The 18450-nt window shown below is 54.6% G+C and overlaps 2 protein-coding genes and 1 long non-coding RNA gene across 8 annotated transcripts in view; 2 read left to right on the forward strand and 1 right to left on the reverse strand.

The window, feature by feature from the left end:
• Positions 1 to 381: 381 nt before the first annotated feature.
• On the forward strand, positions 382 to 10096 carry LOC116664420. Of its 2 annotated transcripts, none has more exons than XR_004320967.1 (3): positions 382 to 841; positions 6324 to 6515; positions 9960 to 10096. It is a non-coding gene; the product is annotated as an uncharacterized LOC116664420 (long non-coding RNA). The 2 variants fall into 2 exon arrangements; XR_004320968.1 differs by lacking the exon at positions 382 to 841 and adding an exon at positions 3763 to 4617.
• BAG5 (BAG cochaperone 5) lies at positions 8305 to 15160 on the reverse strand. Of its 4 annotated transcripts, XM_032482784.1 has the most exons (3): positions 15035 to 15160; positions 14164 to 14268; positions 8305 to 12451 (listed from the first exon to the last, which is right to left on the reverse strand). In XM_032482784.1, exon 3 carries the CDS (start codon positions 12421 to 12423, stop codon positions 11080 to 11082), a length of 1344 nt encoding a protein of 447 aa, XP_032338675.1. In that variant the 5' UTR covers positions 12424 to 12451; positions 14164 to 14268; positions 15035 to 15160; the 3' UTR covers positions 8305 to 11079. The 4 variants fall into 4 exon arrangements, with proteins under 4 accessions (XP_032338675.1, XP_032338677.1, XP_032338676.1 ...); XM_032482786.1 differs by lacking the exons at positions 14164 to 14268; positions 15035 to 15160 and adding an exon at positions 14303 to 14408; XM_032482785.1 differs by lacking the exon at positions 15035 to 15160 and having other exon boundaries at positions 14164 to 14291.
• LOC106728551 (cytochrome c oxidase assembly factor 8) overlaps positions 14483 to 18450 on the forward strand; it is a 30961-nt gene continuing 26993 nt past the window's right edge. The window contains exon 1 of one of the 2 annotated variants that reach the window (XR_004320964.1): positions 14483 to 14665. Coding sequence is in view for 1 of the 2 variants with exons in the window: in XM_032482792.1 (XP_032338683.1) it covers positions 14543 to 14665 (123 nt within the window). In the remaining variant the exon portion in view is untranslated. The remainder of the gene's footprint in view (positions 14666 to 18450) is intronic. The other variant, XM_032482792.1, reaches the window with a different exon arrangement.

Raw genomic sequence — 18450 nt, forward strand, 5'->3', positions numbered from 1 at the left:
GGACCCAGACAGACAGCTGGATACCGATCCTGTCCAGGCCGAGGCCCCACTGCTGCCCGGGCCCAGCAAGGCATCTGGGGAAGGGTCTGCGTCTCAACAGGTGCTGTCACTTAGCAGGAGCAAAGCCAGGGGAGGAGGCTGCTCATGTCCCCTCCCCTCTTCTGTCCACTTCCCAGGGAGGCAGCCTGGGCCTCTCCACAGCCACGCAGGGGCCCCTCAGGGTCTCTCCTATGCCTTGAGCTGGAGACAAAGAGGCAGCTGCTGGCAGAGCGGGCTGGGGGGCCGCGGCCTTTGTGAGCACGGGCCCTCCTGGTGACCTCACCGCCGACCAGAGAAGGGCCCTTTCTTCCCCAAGGCGGCCGTTGGGAATCTGCCTGGGGACAAAGCTGCTGCCAGGTGGGGGACCAGTGAGTGGCCGGCCCCCTTTGCGGCATAAATTAGTGGGGGCTGGGTAGGGGAGGGGAGGGCAGCTGCAGCTGGTGCCTGGAGGCAGGCAGACACATCCGACCCCCATTCACACACGGGGGATGGGGCTGCTCCCCTCCAAGCCTCATTCATTCATTCACCCCTACTCCTTCATTCATTCCACAGATGGTCACTGGGCACTGGCCCTTGGGGCGCAGAAGAGCATCTGGTGGATGAAGGAGTGAATGGACGGGTGATGGGCAGGGCTCCCAGTCTGGAGAGGGAATCAAGACAGATAGTCACAGTGGCCCCCGAGCTGCAGTGCTGGGCAGGGAGCTACTCCATCCAAGCAGACACCTGGACGCCTATGGCTGCACATCTGTCCCTGTGGGGGCCTGAGGCCACGCAGCAGGCGCCCGGCCCGGCCAGCTCCCAGGTGAGGCCAAGGAAACTTGATTTTCAATGAGATAAGTGGTGTCGGGTGATCTACTCGCTGTAGGACCAAGGGCTTCCCGTCCCCAGGACCTGGGTGCTACACAAAGCGTCCTCACTGCCTTACTGGCCCATGGCCCTCCCTCTTCAGGGCCCTGCTCCTGCACCAGAGACGACTGTGTGAGACCTTGCTGGGCCAGGGAGCCCACGGTGGCCGGTGGCAGCAGGGCCACGTGGACATCACAGAGTGCAGCTGGCACGGGGCACCCAGAGAGTCCCTTGGGCTGCCTCGTGAAGGCCCCGGGTCTCCTCTGCAACACTGGAGACCCTTGCCCCCATCCCTGAGGCTCTGAGTGCACCAAGGCCCCAGGCCAGGCCAGCTTCCTGCAGGCAGAGGCAGTAGGTGCGGAGCTGGCCCTGAATGTCATGCTGGGCCCTGGAGGCAGGCATGGGAGACCCATGTCCTCTCCACGCTGAGGACAGAGGCAGAGAGGATGTCTGAACATGTGGAGGGCACCAGCTCAGGGCCCTGTCCCCAGTGCTGCCCTTCCCACCCAGACACTGTCCAGACTTGGGGGCCTGGGCCTGAGGCCTTTGATTGGGGTCGGAGACCTTTGGGCTTGCAGTCACCACAGCAGCACAGAGAGCTCTGAGATTTCTGTGCTGGGAAATTCTGAAGCCTTTTTGCCAGCAGGAGACAGGGAGAGACCTTACACAACTGAGCACCCGCTAGCTGTGGGGCATTTCTGTGCCGCCTTCTTTCACTCCCATTTATGGATGGGGAACCTGAGTCTCCTCCGCCCTGGCCCAGCATCATGGCTAGGGAGGAGACCAGGAGGAGGCCCGAGGCTTCCAGGGCACTGAGCGCAAAGGCTGGGGCACATGCAGACCGCAGGAGCCCTGCACCCCCTCCTTGGAGCGGAGAGCTGGTGGGGCGGGGGCGGGGTGTAAGTAGGCCAGTGCTTTGTGCCGTGTTGCCATGGCGCCGCCGTTGCCACTGCGCAGGCTTCCTTCTGGGCCCTGTTCCCAGGACACCTCGAGCTGGCTGCCAGGCATCCCTCCCCAGCCCTGCCCAGGCCCCATCCATAGTCTGGGGCTGCTCGCAGTCTCCCGGCCCTCCCCTGCCCCCAGGCCCCTTGCCCACCTACAGGCTGCTGGGGGGCCGTGGCAGAGTGTGCCACCTCATCACACAGCACACGTGTGTGTGCACACAGCACACGTGCACAGCCACACCAGGCCCTCCCTGAAGCTGCAGGAGCCTCTGCCTCACCCCCAGGAGGAGCGGGAGGTGGGCTGCAGTGCAGAGCTTCAGCTCCAAGACCCGTCCCGGGCTCCGAAGGGCTGCTAAGCCCAGAGCCGGGCCTCAGAGGCCTCGGCCAGGGGCTGCCTCACCTCATGGTCCTGCAGACTTGCTGAAGGAGACCGGGAGGGGAGGGGGCTCTGCTGCCTAAAGACAAGACCAGAGCAGCAGTCCACACGGGCCTCCCTGGGCCCCGCTGGGCCTCGCTGTACTCTCGATCCCACAACAAAGTGGGCTTCACTGCCCATTTCACACACAGAGGCCCAAGGAGGCCCTGGTGGGCAGCTGCCTTGGCCAAGGCCGCCTGCAGTCTCTGGGCCTCTGGCGCAGAGGGGCCTTGGGCACCCAGGGGTCCAGCACAACTCCCTTGGGTTGCCAGCTGACGTCAAAGGGTGGAGTCTGGGCATCGGTGTGGAGCTGACCCCAGGGTCCCTGTGGCCCCATTGGCAAGGACCCCAGCCTGGGGTGGTGTGGAGTGGGGCACAGGAGATGAGTCTCCGGGGGAGATGCCCTGGGGAGGGACAAGGTGGGTCTGGGCCGCTTCCTGGGGGAGAGCTCTCAGCCCCCCTTTGAGGGTCACAGCTGGGCCCCGTGGGCCCCTGCCTCAGCCTCCAGGTCTGACAACACAGGGGTCCCCACGCCCACCTGCCTGTGCGGATGCTGGCTCCTGAGGGGCAGGAGGGGAGTGGGAGAGATGGCCTCCTTACCAACAGCTGGGCCTGCGTGATTCTGACCTGCCAGCCGCAGGGGCAGTGACCCCAGGGAGCACTTCTGTCCTTCGGGGAAAGGGCTACTGGCTGTCAGCTCCCAAGGCCCCTGAGAGAGGCCCTGAGCTCTCAGCACAAAGGCCTGAGGGCCAGAGAGGCCAGGGCTTACTGGTGGGGGTCCTACTGTGTGCAACTTACCGCTGATCCCCCACAGCCCCCCAGCCCAGCGCCGGGGCGGTGCGCGGCCTCTCTCAGAGCCACAGAGCTGTGTGAGGTGTGCTCAGGGGGCTCTGAGAAGGCTGGGCTGGGCTGGGCTCAGATCTGGGGAGGTGGGTCCTGGGAGGCCTCAGAAAGCTTTCTGGGCAGGGGCACGGTAGGGGGCAGCAGAGGGAGAGGGCCTTCAAGGAGGGGTGGTGTGGGCTGGAGCTGGGGGCCTGTCTGGGGTCATCGGGGAGGAAGGGCGAGGCAGGAGGCAACCCAACATCAGGGGTGTGGGCCGGGGAGAGGGCCTTGCTCCTGGCGGTGAAGTGACAGTGGCCCTGAGGCTTGCCTTGGGCACAGGCACAGTGCCACTAATGGGGCCAGGCTGGGAGGGCAAGGAGGTAAGGACCCCCGCCACACCCTGGGCCACCCGCCAGGCCCTGGGGGGGGTAGGCTAGGCTGCTGGGGCTAGTGCCACGGTCCCCATACCTGCCCCACCAGGCTGCTGTGGGTAGCCTGGAGACAGAGGCCTGCCTTACACAGTGACAGGAGACCTTTGCCCAGGGCACCGTCACCTGAGCTGTCCCGGTTGCTGCCGATACAGGCCCTGGGAGGCCTGCTGGGGGTAACTGCGGTCTGGAGAAGGACAGGGCCTGATTCGGCCCCTGGAGCCCCGGGAGCACCACGGGAGGCCTAGGCTTTGTAGGACCAGCCCTTCCTCCCCACAGCCCACAGCAGGGCGCAGACCCCGGCCCAGGCTCACTCATGTGCTGCTGACCGTCCTGTTCCTTCTCCTTGGCTCCCACCAATTTCCTTGGCCTTCCTGCCCTTGACCCTGAAACACAGGAGCCCCAGTGGGGCTAGAGAACAGAGAATGGGTCCAGGATCCCCCAGCTCCGGGGGCTGTCAGTCCAAGGCCAGAGAGTCTTGGAGCCCTGATGGGACCAGCACGTGGGGTGGGGGCAGGAAGGCGGCATTTGCAGGAAGTAGCACTTTGCTTGGGCATGAAGGCTGAGCTGAGTTAAACCAGGAGGGAGGGACCAGACTGCTCGGAGATGTGGGCCCACAGCAGGCTGCCTTGCCTGCCAGGCCACCGAGGCTCCACCCTGCTGGTGTAATGACGCGTGAGCTGCTGTGCGCGCGCCGATCCGGGCCTCAGACGGTCCTCCTGGTTCCCCAGCTCCGAGGGGCGACTCAGAAGCTATGAGATCCACAGGCCTCCAGGCGGACCCTCGCTCTGGGTGTGTGGTCGCGGAGACGGGTCACGCAACCCGCACAGCTCGCGGGTATTAGCCGCAGCCAAGCGGCGCCACGGCCACCTGTCCAGGATCACGAGGGCAGGTGGGCCCGGTGGTGGCCCAGGCGCGACAGCTGCGCGGCTGTCTGCTCCTGCCCGTTTCCGGCTGCTCCCTCCTTGCGGGAGGGTCCTGGGCTCCGCGAAACCCGGCCGCGAGCGCCCCCTGGCGGCCGCATTGAAAACAAACCGTGAGGGCGAGGCTCGGAGAGGAGGTGCGCGGGGCTCAGGAGACCGACCTCTAAGGTCAAGGGCCCCGCCTGCGAGCGGGTGAGCAGGTGAGCGACGGTGCCGGCCCAGCTGTGCGGAGGGCTGGGCAGTGGGGCGGGTCTGTCTGGGTCATCCCTGCCCACCCGGAGTGGCAGGCCCCGCATGCAGGGGGCTCATACAAGCCTCTAGGGGTCGCATCTGGCGACCCCTGAGGGCGCACTCCCAGGCTGGCCCAGGCCCAGGCCCAGCACCTGGACAGTCATCCATGGCAAATGTCACCGGGCCAAGCTTGGTGGCACTGCTGTGGGCTGTGCCTGGGAGGCCCTCCCCATGAAGTGCCCAGTCCCAGAGGGCCATCTGTACCTGGCTGTTCTGGGGAGCCTCTGGTCCAGGATGTAATCCTGCCCTGCTATGTGACCATGGTTCCCCCACAGCCAGCAAGGCCCCAGGGGATCCAGCGTTGCAGACTCTTACCTGAGCTCTCCCCTGGCTCCAACCACAGGAGCTGCTGTACCACAGGGCCTTTGCACTAGCTGTTGGTCAGCCCTCACACTCTTCCCCAGACCCTTGCATAGTTCCTACCACCAGGCCATGCCAGCAGCCGCATTGATCCTAGGACACGTGCCTTTCTTTTGAGTTGCTGGGTCTAGGGTGAAGGCCAGAAGATGCCTTTTTCTGGGAAGATGGAACCTGGGCCTCCCAGAGAAAGTAAGGCATATGGACCCAGGAGCTGAGCGCCCCTGAGAGTGCCCTGGGCTTCCCTAACCCGCCTGAGGGGAGAAAAGGTGCTGAGACAAGACCTCAGGTTCAAGAACTAGAAGCCGGGCACCTGGCTGCCCCAGGCCCATGGGGTACACCTGGCTTCTGTGTCGTTACATCCTTGCACTGCTTCTGTGACCCTGTCCACATGACTAGCCCTTCCTGCTGGGAGCCCCCATCCCCTGGTGCCACCCTCAGCACCCCCAAAAATCATCTCCCAGGGTCACTCACTCTGCCTACTTCTCTTGCCCCAGCCTCCCTCCTGGCCCCCTGCCCTGACCCCATTGCTCCCAGTTCGGCCCCCATCTCTGCCACCTCATCTCTGCTGGGTGAGCATTCAACAAAGCACCCCATCCTCAAAGACCCAAATCCTCCCGTGGCTCACCAGGGCCCCACCATCCAGCCCCTGGTACCCCTGCTCCATCCCCTGCTTCCTGCCAAGGTTCTCCCTCACACTGGGAGACCCTCCCACCTGGGGGTCTCAGGGTAAAGGGCGTGCCCCCGGAGCGTTTGGACTCCCCAGCACAGGTGCCCCCTCCCAGGGGCACACATCCGGGTCTGTGCATGCCCTGTCCCCTGGCACAGCACTCGCGCCTGGACGGTGTGGTTCATGACTGTCATCTGCCAGCCCTGGGCCTGGCCAGGAAGGTGAGGTGACCGAGGTGTGCACCCCTGGGGCACCCCTTGCGTGGAGGCTGCTCTGTCCCTTTGGCTTCTCACCCAGCTGGGTGCTTAGCCAAGGGCAGTTGGTCAGAGGTGAGGGTGGCAACCCTCCAGCCCGGCCAGCCTTCCCACCACACGGACCTGGGACCCAGCACTGCTGACCCCACCAAACAGACAAGCTGGGCACAGGGGGAGGTCCTGGTGGTGACACCAGGATCCTGGCTGCAGGGACAGTAGACCAAGGTTTTTTGAATCCCAGTGAGCACAAAGGCAGCTGATTTTAAATTCTGTGATGCTATCTAAAGAGCTAAGGTTTTCCATTTATTTATTCAGCAAGTTGTTTTTGGAATAGGATTGTGTGCCAGGACCCAAGGACACCACTCCCAGAGAAGAGCTCATCCGAGGGCACTCCGAGGGCCTGCCACTGCCGGGGTGTGGCCGCAGGGACGAGGAGATGCCCACCATAGGAGGCACCTTGGCCTGCAGCCTGCAGCCTGGCGGGGGGTGACCAGCAGGCCCCCAGCGGCCAGGGGCAGAGGAGCAGGTACGCAGGCCACGTCTGCAGTCTCAGAGGGATAGGGGTGAGGCCACCAAGACACGCTCGCCCAGAGTTCCCTGGAGGACGAGCTGGGACAGTGAGTGGGAGGACTGGCAGTGTTGGTCTGGGGGACAGGAGGCTACAGGGAAATGGTTTAAGAGTTGAAAGGATGATCATACAAATGAAATCAGCTGTTTGCAGTGCTCATGGAGTGAGGGCAGGGCAAGGTGGAGGCAGCAGGGGGCAGTCAGCATCTTGTAAGCTGGGTGTCACGGGCTCCTGGCTGCTCGGAAGGTCGAAGAATCCTAAGAAGGGAAATAGCAACCTCGCTGAGCCCTTCACCCCCAGTGCTCTGGACCAGTGTCAGAGGCCACCTGAGCTCTCCACGCTCTTGGCCAGCGTCGCCAACACGGGAGCTTTTATAAATCCTGACTGCACCCACAGCGAAGAAATCAGAGCTCCTGCGGGGGGGACCCTCCAGGTAAACCTGCCACAGGTGAGCTTGCGCTGAGCTGGCACTGCCCCAGGCGGGACTGTCCTGCCCTCCTCGTTACCGCGTGGCCTCGGGCAGTTCCTTGGGCACGTGATCACTGCAGTGTCCGAATCTGTGAAACAGATGTAACACCAAAACCTGCTCGGAACGGATGCACCTAAGATGTTTTGCCTGTGGCCTGGCACATAGAAAAGGTTCAATCAATGATGATAGCTTGAAAAATAAAGTGTAAGTAAGACGCCCCATCAGACCCCCCGTCAGCCAGGCACCCTCAGGCCTGCCCCCTGCCTCCGGTTTGGGCCTAGCTGGCCCTCCAGGTAGCGCTTTAGCGCCCCGGGAGCCAGAGCTGAGCTGCCCAGCCTGCTCCAGGGTTTCTCCCATCTGGTTCCCATCAGCCTTGGGGGCCCCTGGGCCTCCTCCCTCGGCCTCCCAGGCCTGAGCGCCCGCCCTGCCCCTCAGACGGCCATTCTGAGCATGATTCGCCTCGCCCTCCCCTTTGCCACCTCAGCGTCGGTCCCTGTCCCGCCGAGGCAGTGCTGAGGCTTGAGGAGTTCCTGTCGGGCGGGTGTGAGCAGCCGAGGCCTAATGCAGTAGGTCGCATCTTGGCGCATGGCAGAGGGTTTATTAAAAATGTCAAACTTCCCCCAAGTCAGTCTTTAAAGCTGTACAACCTGTTTCTTTTCGCTCCTGGCCTATCACACATCACACGTGTCTGCTGAGGGGGCTGCCGCGGGGTCTCCATCCGGATCACCCAGGAGGTGTGCACAGGCAGAGGGGGGGACAGCAGAGAGGCGCCCGCAGGAAGAGGCTGGGGCGAGGCCGGCAGCCCCGGAGTGAGGAGTGAGGGTGACCTCCCCGGGAGGCAGGACTGGCTGGGGAGGGAGCCTGCAGTCAGAGCATTTCGGAAGCACTGGAAGGACTGAATGGTCAGCAATACACCTCTGTTAATGAGAGGAGGAGTTTCAGCAGCACACCTTAACTCAGACCTTTCCTTGGGGAGAGGGTGTTGCCAGTTTCCCCTTCTCCTCCACGTAAGGTTAGCACCCCGCCCCCTACCGGCAGAGTGGGAGGCCCCGCCATCCAGCCCCGCACTTCCTGGGTGGTTTCTACGGGAAGTTACCCCCTCACCCTAGACTGGATCCTGGTCTGTGTTCAGCGCTACAGCCTCCTTGCATCTCTGCCACCAGCAGGACCCAAGGAGCCCACCTGCCCAGCGCCTGGCCCGCTCTGGAAACACCCACGGCAGACAGTACACGAGGGTGAAAACATAACAGAACTCACACCTCAGACTCACAGCCCTTCTCCACTGCAGAGATAAGCTAAGAGATTTTTTTATTTCATCAATAATTAAGGGTATACTAGTTTGTGTATCTCAAAATCACACTGAACTATTTAAGACACAGTATTACAACAGTCATACAGTTAGTTAACGGGGAGAGGACAAGAACTCACGCTGGACTAACACGCCTTACAACACATCAAATCAATGGCGAATATTTCTCCAATCATTTTTGAGAAAAACACTGGGTGAGTTAAAGGCTAAAAAGCTTTGCTTAAAAAAACTCGTGTGTACAGGATAAGCTTAGACCCTCAAAAACCAGATTAAAAACTAGCAAAGTAAAACAAGTAAGAAAAACTGGTTAAACTTTTCAAACGTACTGAAAATTATGTTAAATATATCGAGGCATTTTAGCAAAATACAGCAGTGACCTGTACCTAGCAGATGCTCGCTGCACTTACTTTCACGACCGCTTCACTGTAGGAGGATTGACTTCAATCTACCTGCATAAAGAACGATCTGACCGCAGTGCTGACCGACGTGAGGAAAGCAAACGTTCGCAGCCATTTTTTGCACGCACGTGGATCACACAGTTCAATGCAGACCCAAGGCCAGACATGTTGGGGCAGGTTCTACTTCCAGTGCAGATTCTCTCCGCGGAGGAGTATAAAAGCACAGTGAAGCGAAAACATACACGCAGCAGCGCCCCTGAGCAGAGGCTCCCAGCGGGGGACGAGGGCAGCTACATCTGGTGTCACCAGGGCTCCCTACGGGGACAGAATAATCAGGTCCAAGGAAGTAGAGCAGGCTGACACGCACGACGCACACGCACACACACACACACAGGCTGAGGAGAGCAGTCTGAGCTGGCTCCATGGAAGTTGCAGGAAACATCGCTGCAAATGAATGATGGGGGAGGACCTGCTCTCATGTGACAGTGGCTGCTCTGAAAGGAAAGGCGGACACTGAACTTTCAAATCCAAAATTAACATGAAGTAGTAGGCCCTGGCGCAGTATGCGGGTTATGTCCGAAGTGAGTCAGGACGGCCTCGATTTCCCAGTGGGCTAACTCAAACAGTGCTCTTCAGGATTTTAAGAGTACCCTAAAATTATACTGAGTAGCAATCCTAAAACAGCTTTGGTCAAAATGAACTACCAATGAAGCTGCACTCGAGAGCCTGATGGATGTGCAGACGGGAGGGGCTCTTGCCCCAAGACCTCTGACTGCCCTTTGACCCCACTATCCAATGAATCTAGAACATTCCTAGTAGGCAGGCCATATCAAGGGCTTTTAATTAGCAGGCAGTACTGACATAGCGTGAAAATCTCCTAGGGCTGCACTTTTTATAATCTTTCAGGTATCCAGGGCTACTCCTTTATCTTATTTTTAGCTGTTTACAAAGTTATCAAATATCTCTGAAAGAATATCACAAATTACTACAGAGCTCAAAGGGTGCGCTCTAATAGGGTTACTCTGAGAGTGACTACAGGGAGCGGTCTGTTAGCTGCGATGCTGGGGCAGCGTCTTGCCTAGGTGCTTCAGAACTCTGGGGAAGTCTCTTGTTCACGTTAACAGGCAACCGTAAAACTGGATCATGAATTCGTAGGTACAGAAATACGTATAACCTTTAGAAGAAGAAAAAACATTTCATGCACTGATATTTACTGGTCCTCTTAGGCACTAGACAAACATCCACGTGCCAGTGACAGGAACTCAGAGGCGCAGCAGGGGCCCAGAGTGCGATGTTTCCGGGTGCCAGGCGTTGACAGCTAACTTCATCTGAACAAGCGACAAGGATCTGGTCCCGCAGGGCTGCGGACAGTTTCTGCTCTCACACACCACACAGCAGCATGGGGAATGCTTAACAGGTGTGTTCATCATGCAGCCTTGAACAACAGGAGAAGCCCAGGACATGATAGATTCATTTTTGCTTACTCTGATACAACCTGATAATAGGTAACTAATCTCGTTTTCATTATCCTACTCTGGATACGGGTGTTTCCTTTTTTTTTTTTTTAATGTCCATTACTAATTTCTAAGGGAAACTGGAAGTTCACATTTTATAAACAAGAGCAACTTGAAAATATTAGCTGGTGTTCTTTCTTCAAGGTAGTCTCAAATACTTTTTTGCTATTAATTTTCACAATTTTCCTATGTCACACACAAAAATAAGAATCCCCCTCTAAATGCAGAGTATGGGGGGAAACACAGACACCGTTCTTCAAACAAAAAATGTTTATGAAAGAACAGACTGTTTGTAAAAACAAAAAACTCCCACCCTGTTAAACTGGGTGGGACTAATCGGGTTTTATAAATGAAAAAAATCCTTCTGCTTTACTTAGTATAATGAAATATGTAATTGTACTGCTTTAGTATTGGACCTTACTTCTGTTTAACCAAAAACTTCCCCCTTTCTCATAATTGTCCTAGAAATTACTATGTAAGGTTATGACTATTCCTAGATTCTGAAATACCTGCATTTGAATGCTTGGACAACCTATTAAAAAAAATGAAAAAGCTGCCCCTATTCCATTTTCTGATTAAAAAAAAAAAAACCAAAAAATCACACAACATACAGATAACGATCCAAATGGAAAAGTTAATAAGCTGTAATATTTGTTTTGCAACATCAAAAGCAGCAGAGATACTGAATATAATTTGCTAAAACCATAAATACGGAGATTGAAATATGCATGTAAAAATCACATTTAGGCTCAAGGAACTGCAAGCTCTCTATAAATACAAAGACGTATGTATAAAGTGCAAAACAAGAGGGCTCAGGCCCGGGCTGGGTGCTTCAGTACTCCCACTCATCAGATTTCAGGTCGAGATAGCTGAGGATGTTCTGGGCGAGCTTCACCGCCTGCTTCCGGGCAGCCTTACACTTCTCCTCTCCCTGCGGGTCGACCGCATCCAGGGCCAGCAGCTGCTTGGTGAGCAGCTCTTCCAGCCGCATGTAGTTCTTATCAGTCCGGTTGCCGTCAAATGAGAGGACTTCTCCCTGGATCTCCGACAGGTTTCCAAGGACGTCCCAGATGGCCTTGTGTGAGGGGTGCTCCTCACACACAAACGCCTTTCTCTTCTCCAGGGCTTCCTTCAAGTCGATGTACGTGATGAGGGTCTGCACTTCGATCACTGCTCTCCTCCTGGCCTCCCGGATACAGGGGTTCTTTTCGAGACTGACCTCATCCAGCTGTCCAATCAAGCCCTGCAATTCTGTTTTGGAACTTAGGTACAACTCAGGAGGATTCTGGGCTTGAAGCAGTTCGTTTTTTATCTCTCGCATTCTCTTGAGGACTTTCTCTATTTTTAAAATGGAATGATTCTGTCCCAGGTCAAACGCGTAAGTGGTATCTGCTTCCTCTTCTAAATCCAAATATTTCAATAACTTGTTGATATCTTCCACGACCTCCTTCCGGTAGTTTCTGATCTCAGTGCGCCCGCACACATCCAGGGCATCCAGGGCCGCGATCAGCCCCGAGAGCACACAGGACAAGTGCCTGCAGGTTTCGTTACTGTTCACTCCCATGAGGAGAGCGATCAGAGTGCCTCTGGCCTTGTTCACCTCACACATCACAGAGTTAATCTTGGCAACGGAAGGGTGTGCGTCCTCGGACAGTGGCAGGGAAGGCTGCTTCTTCATGCAGTCCTCGATAATCTCTTGCACCGCACAGATTTTGGTTAAAGTGTGATACCGAGCTTTCCGCAAGGAGATCTTGCCTCCAGTTTTAACATGTGTCAACCGCAAAATGATATCCTGGATGCCTTCTTCAAATTCATCAGTTACACAGTTGCCTCCACTATAAAATGGCACGATCTTCTCCTTCACCAGGGACTGGGCTTCTTTAAATATGCTCTGTATCTCGAGCCGGTGCGGGTGGTTCGCGTTCTGCTCCAGCTCTTTGAGCAGCCGCTCTGTCTCTCGTGCTGCCCTCTTCCTAGCTTGCTGAATGTCTCCTTTTCCTTCAGTGTCTACAGAGTCTATTTCAAAAAGTTGTTTTGTTAGAATCCTCTCCAGTTTCTTGTAATTCTTGTCGTCTGACAGACCACTGAAACCAATTACTTGCTGTTCTATACTTTTTACTTCCTTTTGGATTTCCTGAAGCCTACTAATAGAAGGGTGTTGGTTTCCCATCTCCATGCTTTTGTTGTGTTCAGTTTCACAAGCACTAAAAGATGACAAAAATCGTAACTTATTACACCACAAAGCCTGCAGAATGGTAATCATATATTCTTTCTAAAATTCTCATTTTAAAGAGATATGCTTAAGAAAAAGGGCTTGTCATTATTGCATTCCGAAGGACAGTCATACTCAAGTAGAAATTAGAGTGACTAATCAACTCCTTCTGAAAATAACCTAAACACCGCCGTGATTAAGACTGGGGTTACTGCGGAGTGGAATATGAGGTGGGGCTCTGGGCCTGTGAATCTCAAGTTTCTTCAGTTGTAACAGAAAGCAGCATATGCCTTCAAAGCATGGCATTACGTTGAACTATCAGCTTGGAAAAAGCACAAGTATCTTAGGTCTTGACACTGGCAGGAGCAGGGCACCTCTGTGCAATGTGAACAGTAGCTCTTCTAACCCTCCAGACGTTATCAGTACATCTAAGCTCCCCCACCAGGCCAAAGAGCTATGCCTAGTTTCCAGAAAAAGTAACTAAGCAAAAGGAACAGAGCCACCAACACACCAGTGGTTCACAAACAGCCACCAAAGCCCCAGCTCCTACACGCTTCTCCACCCTTCAAGCACTTCTATAAAGCTGCCCTGTTTCTTGCTCCACTCTTTTAGTACCTAACAAGTCTTCTCTGCACACATAAACACTTCCACAAGAAAAGCGAATGGGATTGTGCTAAAGGCACCATCTTGGGCTTTGGAGGCCTAATACCTTCCTGTGCCCTACCATGCTCCCCTCCCCTCCAGAATACATCCCGCAAGAATGTGACAATTATGAATAATTCATTCACTAGCCTCCCATTAAAAGTCCAGAATGACTTACCCCGCTGAGGGTGTACCCCCTTCTCCCGACCCACTGGGGTGTGTATATAGATTACAAATACGTAAGGTAGAGATGGGTGGGTTGGGAAGGTTGGTGGGGCTGAGGCCTCATTTCCCCTCCTCCACCCTCCCCCTGGGGCTGTCTGTTAAACAGAATAAAAGGATTTTTTTCCCCAAGGGCTTGGGTTTCCACAAACAGCTCACGGGAGGAGGATGGATAATCCACTGAAACCAATCCCTTGTGGGTGTCCGAGCCCAGAACACGCCGCTGGAGGCCCAGGAAGGGCAGGCTGCCTCGATTCTTCCCTCCCCTTCTCGCCCTTGCCTCCCAGCACTTTACCCAGAAGAGGTCTAAGCTGGTTTGGTCTTGGCTTCCCGTGGGTGAAGTGGCGAGGTGGAAGATCAGCCCTTTACGGGGTGCGGCGCGGCAGGTGGGCCCCAAGCTGCATCCCTCTCACCCCTCCCGGCTAGGTCTGAACGGGGCAGCCGGTGAAGGGGCCGGCGGTGGCGGCGGCAGCTACTGGCCGCAGCGGCCGCTCCGAGAGTCTCGCCCGGACCCCACGACGCGCCCGCGGGCCCTGACCTCACAATGGCCCGTGAGGGGAGGGGACGGCCGCGCTCGGCCGGGCTGGGGGCGCCGGCGAGGAGGGAGGGAACGGAGCAGGGGACGGCGCAGGGGCCGGGGCCGGGCCGGCTGCGGGGAGCCCAGCGACGAAACCAGGCCTGGCCCGCGTGGGACCCAGGGCTGGGCTGCACCCACTCGGGCCGGGCCGCAGCCGGGTGAGAGCGCCGGCACAGGGATCGTCCGCCCGCGAGCCGCATCCAGGGGAGGCCGCGCGCTCCCGCGGAGGGAGAAGGCCTGCGCCGCCGCCGCGCCTCGCTCACCTGTGCCGCCCGCGCCATCGCGCGCTCCGCCGCCGACGTTCGCCACTCCGCTCCCGCCGTCGCCAGGGCCCAGCAGCCCCGCCTCCGGGCCAAACAGCCCCTGCCCTGGGAAAAACGTCCTTCGTAAACCGCGCCGTACCTTAACCCTCGCCGAGCCTGCCGCGAGCTGCCTCGCGCAGCTGCCTAGAATGGCAGGAGCCGAGGAGCCGCCGCCAGACGCCCCCACGCCGTCCGCCCGCCTCCGCAGCCTGTCACACGCGGGGAAAGCGCACGGTCGGCCGTATCGTCCCCTCCCACTGGCTTCGCGACCTTGCCGTAAGGCAGCCCCTCGCGCCGTCGCGACTCTGCCGTGCGCCGCGGGAGCGGGCGGGTGACAGCCATGGCGGCTTTACGGCCTGGGAGGAAGACCCTTCTCCCTGTTCTCTGCCGCGCCTTCACAGGCCGCGGCTGTCAGCTCGCCCCCGAGCGCGGCACCGAGCGCAGGGATGCGGCGCCCAGCCGGGTAAGCGGGGTTCCCGGAGAGGTTGGGCCGGGAGGGGTGGCCGCAAGGGGCGGCAGACCCGGGCCGCGTCCCTCAGGGACACCTGTGGGTCCCGCTCCCCTGTGTCGCCCGCTGGCGGCGTCGGCTAAGCCCCCCGTGGAGCAGCGTCCCCGAGCCGGCCCGGGCCTGGCACGGAGCAGCGTACGCGGCCTGGGGGTCCCGGCGGATGGAGAGTGGGGAGGCCCTGGCTCGAGGGGCGGGCAGACCTCCTGGCCCCGGAGCCCCCAAGTTTCCTTGGTCGGTGGAACTGACGGTGCCGCCGCCACTCCCGGGTCTGTTGGCAGAACTTCTGTGAAGTATAGCAGAGTCAGCTAGCAAGTTTATACGTACCTGTTTCTCGTCTAGTATGGTTAGTTTTTATTTTTTAAGAGCTCCTGGTGTGCACAGCTCACGTGTGTGTTTTGGCTTCGTTAAAATTATTAGTGCTTTTCTTCAAGTGGTGGCAAATTTTATCATCGTGTTTTGTAGGTCTTCACGTTGAATAGTTTTTCTGGTTTGGAAAAAGCGTGCCTGTATATATGTCACTGACCAAAGATACGCAGAGATTACTGTCTGCAGCAGCAACAAGTGGCAAGCAGTTTTTAAAAACTGCACTGCTTTGGAGAAGGACGATGATTTGTTTTAGGGAGTCCTGGACCTTGATTCCAGCTGTCACATGAAAATGTTGACTAACGGTGTGGAATGGGCTGCAGATGAAATAAAGGTACAAGTACTAACACTTCGTTTGCCAACAGGCTAAAGAGGCAGGCTAGCAAGCATACTTTAAACGATAATTAAAGAAGGGTAAAGAAATGTCTATTAAGAATTCCAAGAGGGTGGGAAATAGCTCAGGGGTAGAACACATGCTTATCATGCAGGAGGTCCTGAGTTCAATCCCCAGTACCTGAAAGAAAGGAAGGAAGGAAGGAAGGAAGGAAGGAAGGAAGGAAGGAAGGAAGGAAGGAAGAAAAGTATTGGGGGAAAAAAAGACAACACTTAGTATTTAAAAAAAAAATTCCAAAATGAGCCTGCCTGTAAATTTTTGTTTATTTTGGTCTGTTGCTATTAGCATGCTTTTATAAACGCAGCTTTGAAATTCTGTCTCGTTTACAGTTTAAATAGGGAGTAACCTGTCACCTATACCCCAAGCCTCTGACTTAGTTCCCTGATACAGTGGCCACAGTCCTGACTTCTGTTCCTAGAACATATAAACCCACTCAGCATCTCAGACTTTGGGTAGAAGGATACTCAACAAGTATCTGAAAATGTTCTGGGAGGGCAAACTTAACATCAACCAACAACTGCCCCAGGGGGAGGACTTACCCCAACTTATTTTGTGAACAGCACCTAGACGAGGCCTTTTCTATTGACATACAGCCTTTTATTAAAGGAAGTCTTACCTTGGGTCTGATCCTCAGGATGAGACTTCTCAGCCTTTTGCAGTCCAAGTGTCAAGGAAGCCGGTGCTGCTCGCCTTTGGACCGCCTGAGGTCCATGCGGGCGATGATTGTGATGACGCTGAAAGTGGAGCAGCTGACTCATGAGTCAGACCCTGCCCAATCCTAGCCTTATGACTTGTGCTCTTTTTGTTTTTGTTTTCTTTTTAGGATGTGTTTCCCATTAGGCTAGATATTGGATGGAACATTAAAGAATCGTTCTCACCTCAAGGCAGTTTGTGTTTCCTATGTGTTTGGCCCCATCTGTGTGTGCTTCTTAAGCACACAGCCAGTTCTCCAGGTAATTAAGTTCCTGCAGCACAGAGAGATTGTTGTCTTTCAGACTTTGATTTTAAGTATTAGGTCTTAAAAGTAACAGGTTGTAAACCTTTGGTTTTCTTTATCTAAAGAGAGCTATTTTATTCCTGTATTTCTAGTTCACCCTCATATTTTCCATTACTTCCTTGTTTTCCACTTGCGTTAAGGAGGCCGGCTTTAGGGCCTGCTGTTTATTTCCCCCTCTAATCCCTGGGTACCAGTTTTAAAACTTTTCGGTGGGGGGTAATTAGGTTTATTTATTTTTTTTGATGGTGGTCCTGGGGACTGAATCCAGGACCTCGTTCATGCTAAGCACGTGCTCTACCACTGAGCTCTACCCTCTCTCATGGATACCAGTTTTTAATAGAGAAACAGTGTAGACGTTAGAGTTAAGCATCACTTTTCCTTCCAAATGCAACTTAAACTCAGCTGTCAAAGCAGGTGTTCTCTAGCTACTTCATACCTGCTTATTCTACCTGTGTCTTTATATCATTGGTTTATACCATCTGCACATTTGGAATCATCTGGAAGACTAAAAAATACTGGGGCCCACCCCCAGAGATTCTGATGGAATTGGTCCAGATGCAGTCTGGACATCAGGACATTTACTTATTTTCTTGGTTTGTCTAGTTGTTTTTTCTCCCCCCAGCTTTCTTGAGATATAACATCAGGACCCTTAAGGGCAGGTCTAATAAGCTCACAAGTTAGGGACACAGTTACAGTACATGCATGAATATTTGTAGCCGTGACTTTCATTGACATTTACAGTCATAGTTAACATTTATCAAGCACTTGCATACACTGTTCTGAGAGCTTTATACATTTCAATTTATTTAAGCCTCAAAATTCTGTCAATTAGGCACTTTTTTCATCCCATTTTTACAGATGAGGAAACTTAAACACAGTAAGATTGAATAATTTCTTCAAGATCCTAAGGCTTACACATGAGGAATATACATGATATAGTTCCTTTATCCAAAGGATGATGAACTGAAAATTTTCTTCTAGTAATTTTTGTATTAAAAAAAAAAAAGAAACAGGCCCTCAGCATGGAGAGGTAATATTTACAAATAACACATAATGGAACTACTGGTGTCGTATTTTGCTTACATTTTCATTAAGGAGCATGACCTCCAAAATCCCCAAGTTTAGGTTTGGAATAAATCTCATAGGAAGAAGTTGAAACTCAAGATAAATGAGAAACTGGTGAGAGATCTAGTCATAGGATTTTAAGGTTAATGTGGATATATCTAGTATTTAAAAGGTTTTCAATAATTAGTAGGAAAACAAATTAAAGCAGAGGTGGGAGGATTTTAAAAACCATGTCATTTAACTGTATTATAAAGATGAGGAAATTGAGGCCCAGAGAGGAAAAGTGACCTGCCTGGTATCACAGAACAGGGTCAGGACTAAAATCAGGGTTTTCACTCTCTCAGTCCAGTGTTCCAACATTACTGAGTGCTTTTTCTTCATCTACTTAAATGATTACATGATTTCCCTCTGTTCTGTTAATATGGCGAATTACACTGATTTATTGTTTTTTTTGTTGTATGTTCTGTTAATATGGAGAATTACACTGATTTATTGTTTTTTTTGTTGTTATTATTTATGGGGAATTTAAAACGTACAAAGATAGAAGAATGTAAAGAATTATGATGTATCCAGTACCCTGCTTCCACAGTTACCCACTCATGGCTGTCTGTTTCATCCTTACCCCCATCCAGTCCCCCTTCCCAGATAATGTGGTGGCATCTCTTAAGTATTTCAGTGTGTATCTTTAAAAGATACGGATATACAGAGATATATATAATGTATAGACATAATGCCATTGTCACATCTATAAAGAATTATAACAATTCTTAATTCCAGCAAATTTCCAATGTAAATGTCTTCCACTGTCGTACAAATGTCAGAGGTGCTTTCTTTCACAGTCTGCGTCTGTCAGGACCCACGTAAGGTCTGCACGTGGTGGTTGGCTGATGGGCTTCCAGGTTTCTTAGGTTTTACCTCTGT

Source organism: Camelus ferus, chromosome 6 (genome assembly GCF_009834535.1).
Source record: "Camelus ferus isolate YT-003-E chromosome 6, BCGSAC_Cfer_1.0, whole genome shotgun sequence".
NCBI lineage: Eukaryota > Metazoa > Chordata > Mammalia > Artiodactyla > Camelidae > Camelus > Camelus ferus.

Excerpts from the sequence above, each read along its gene's own strand:
- BAG5 (XM_032482784.1), bottom strand. The coding sequence starts at position 12,423 with ATGGAGATGGGAAACCAACACCCTTCTATTAGTAGGCTTCAGGAAATC.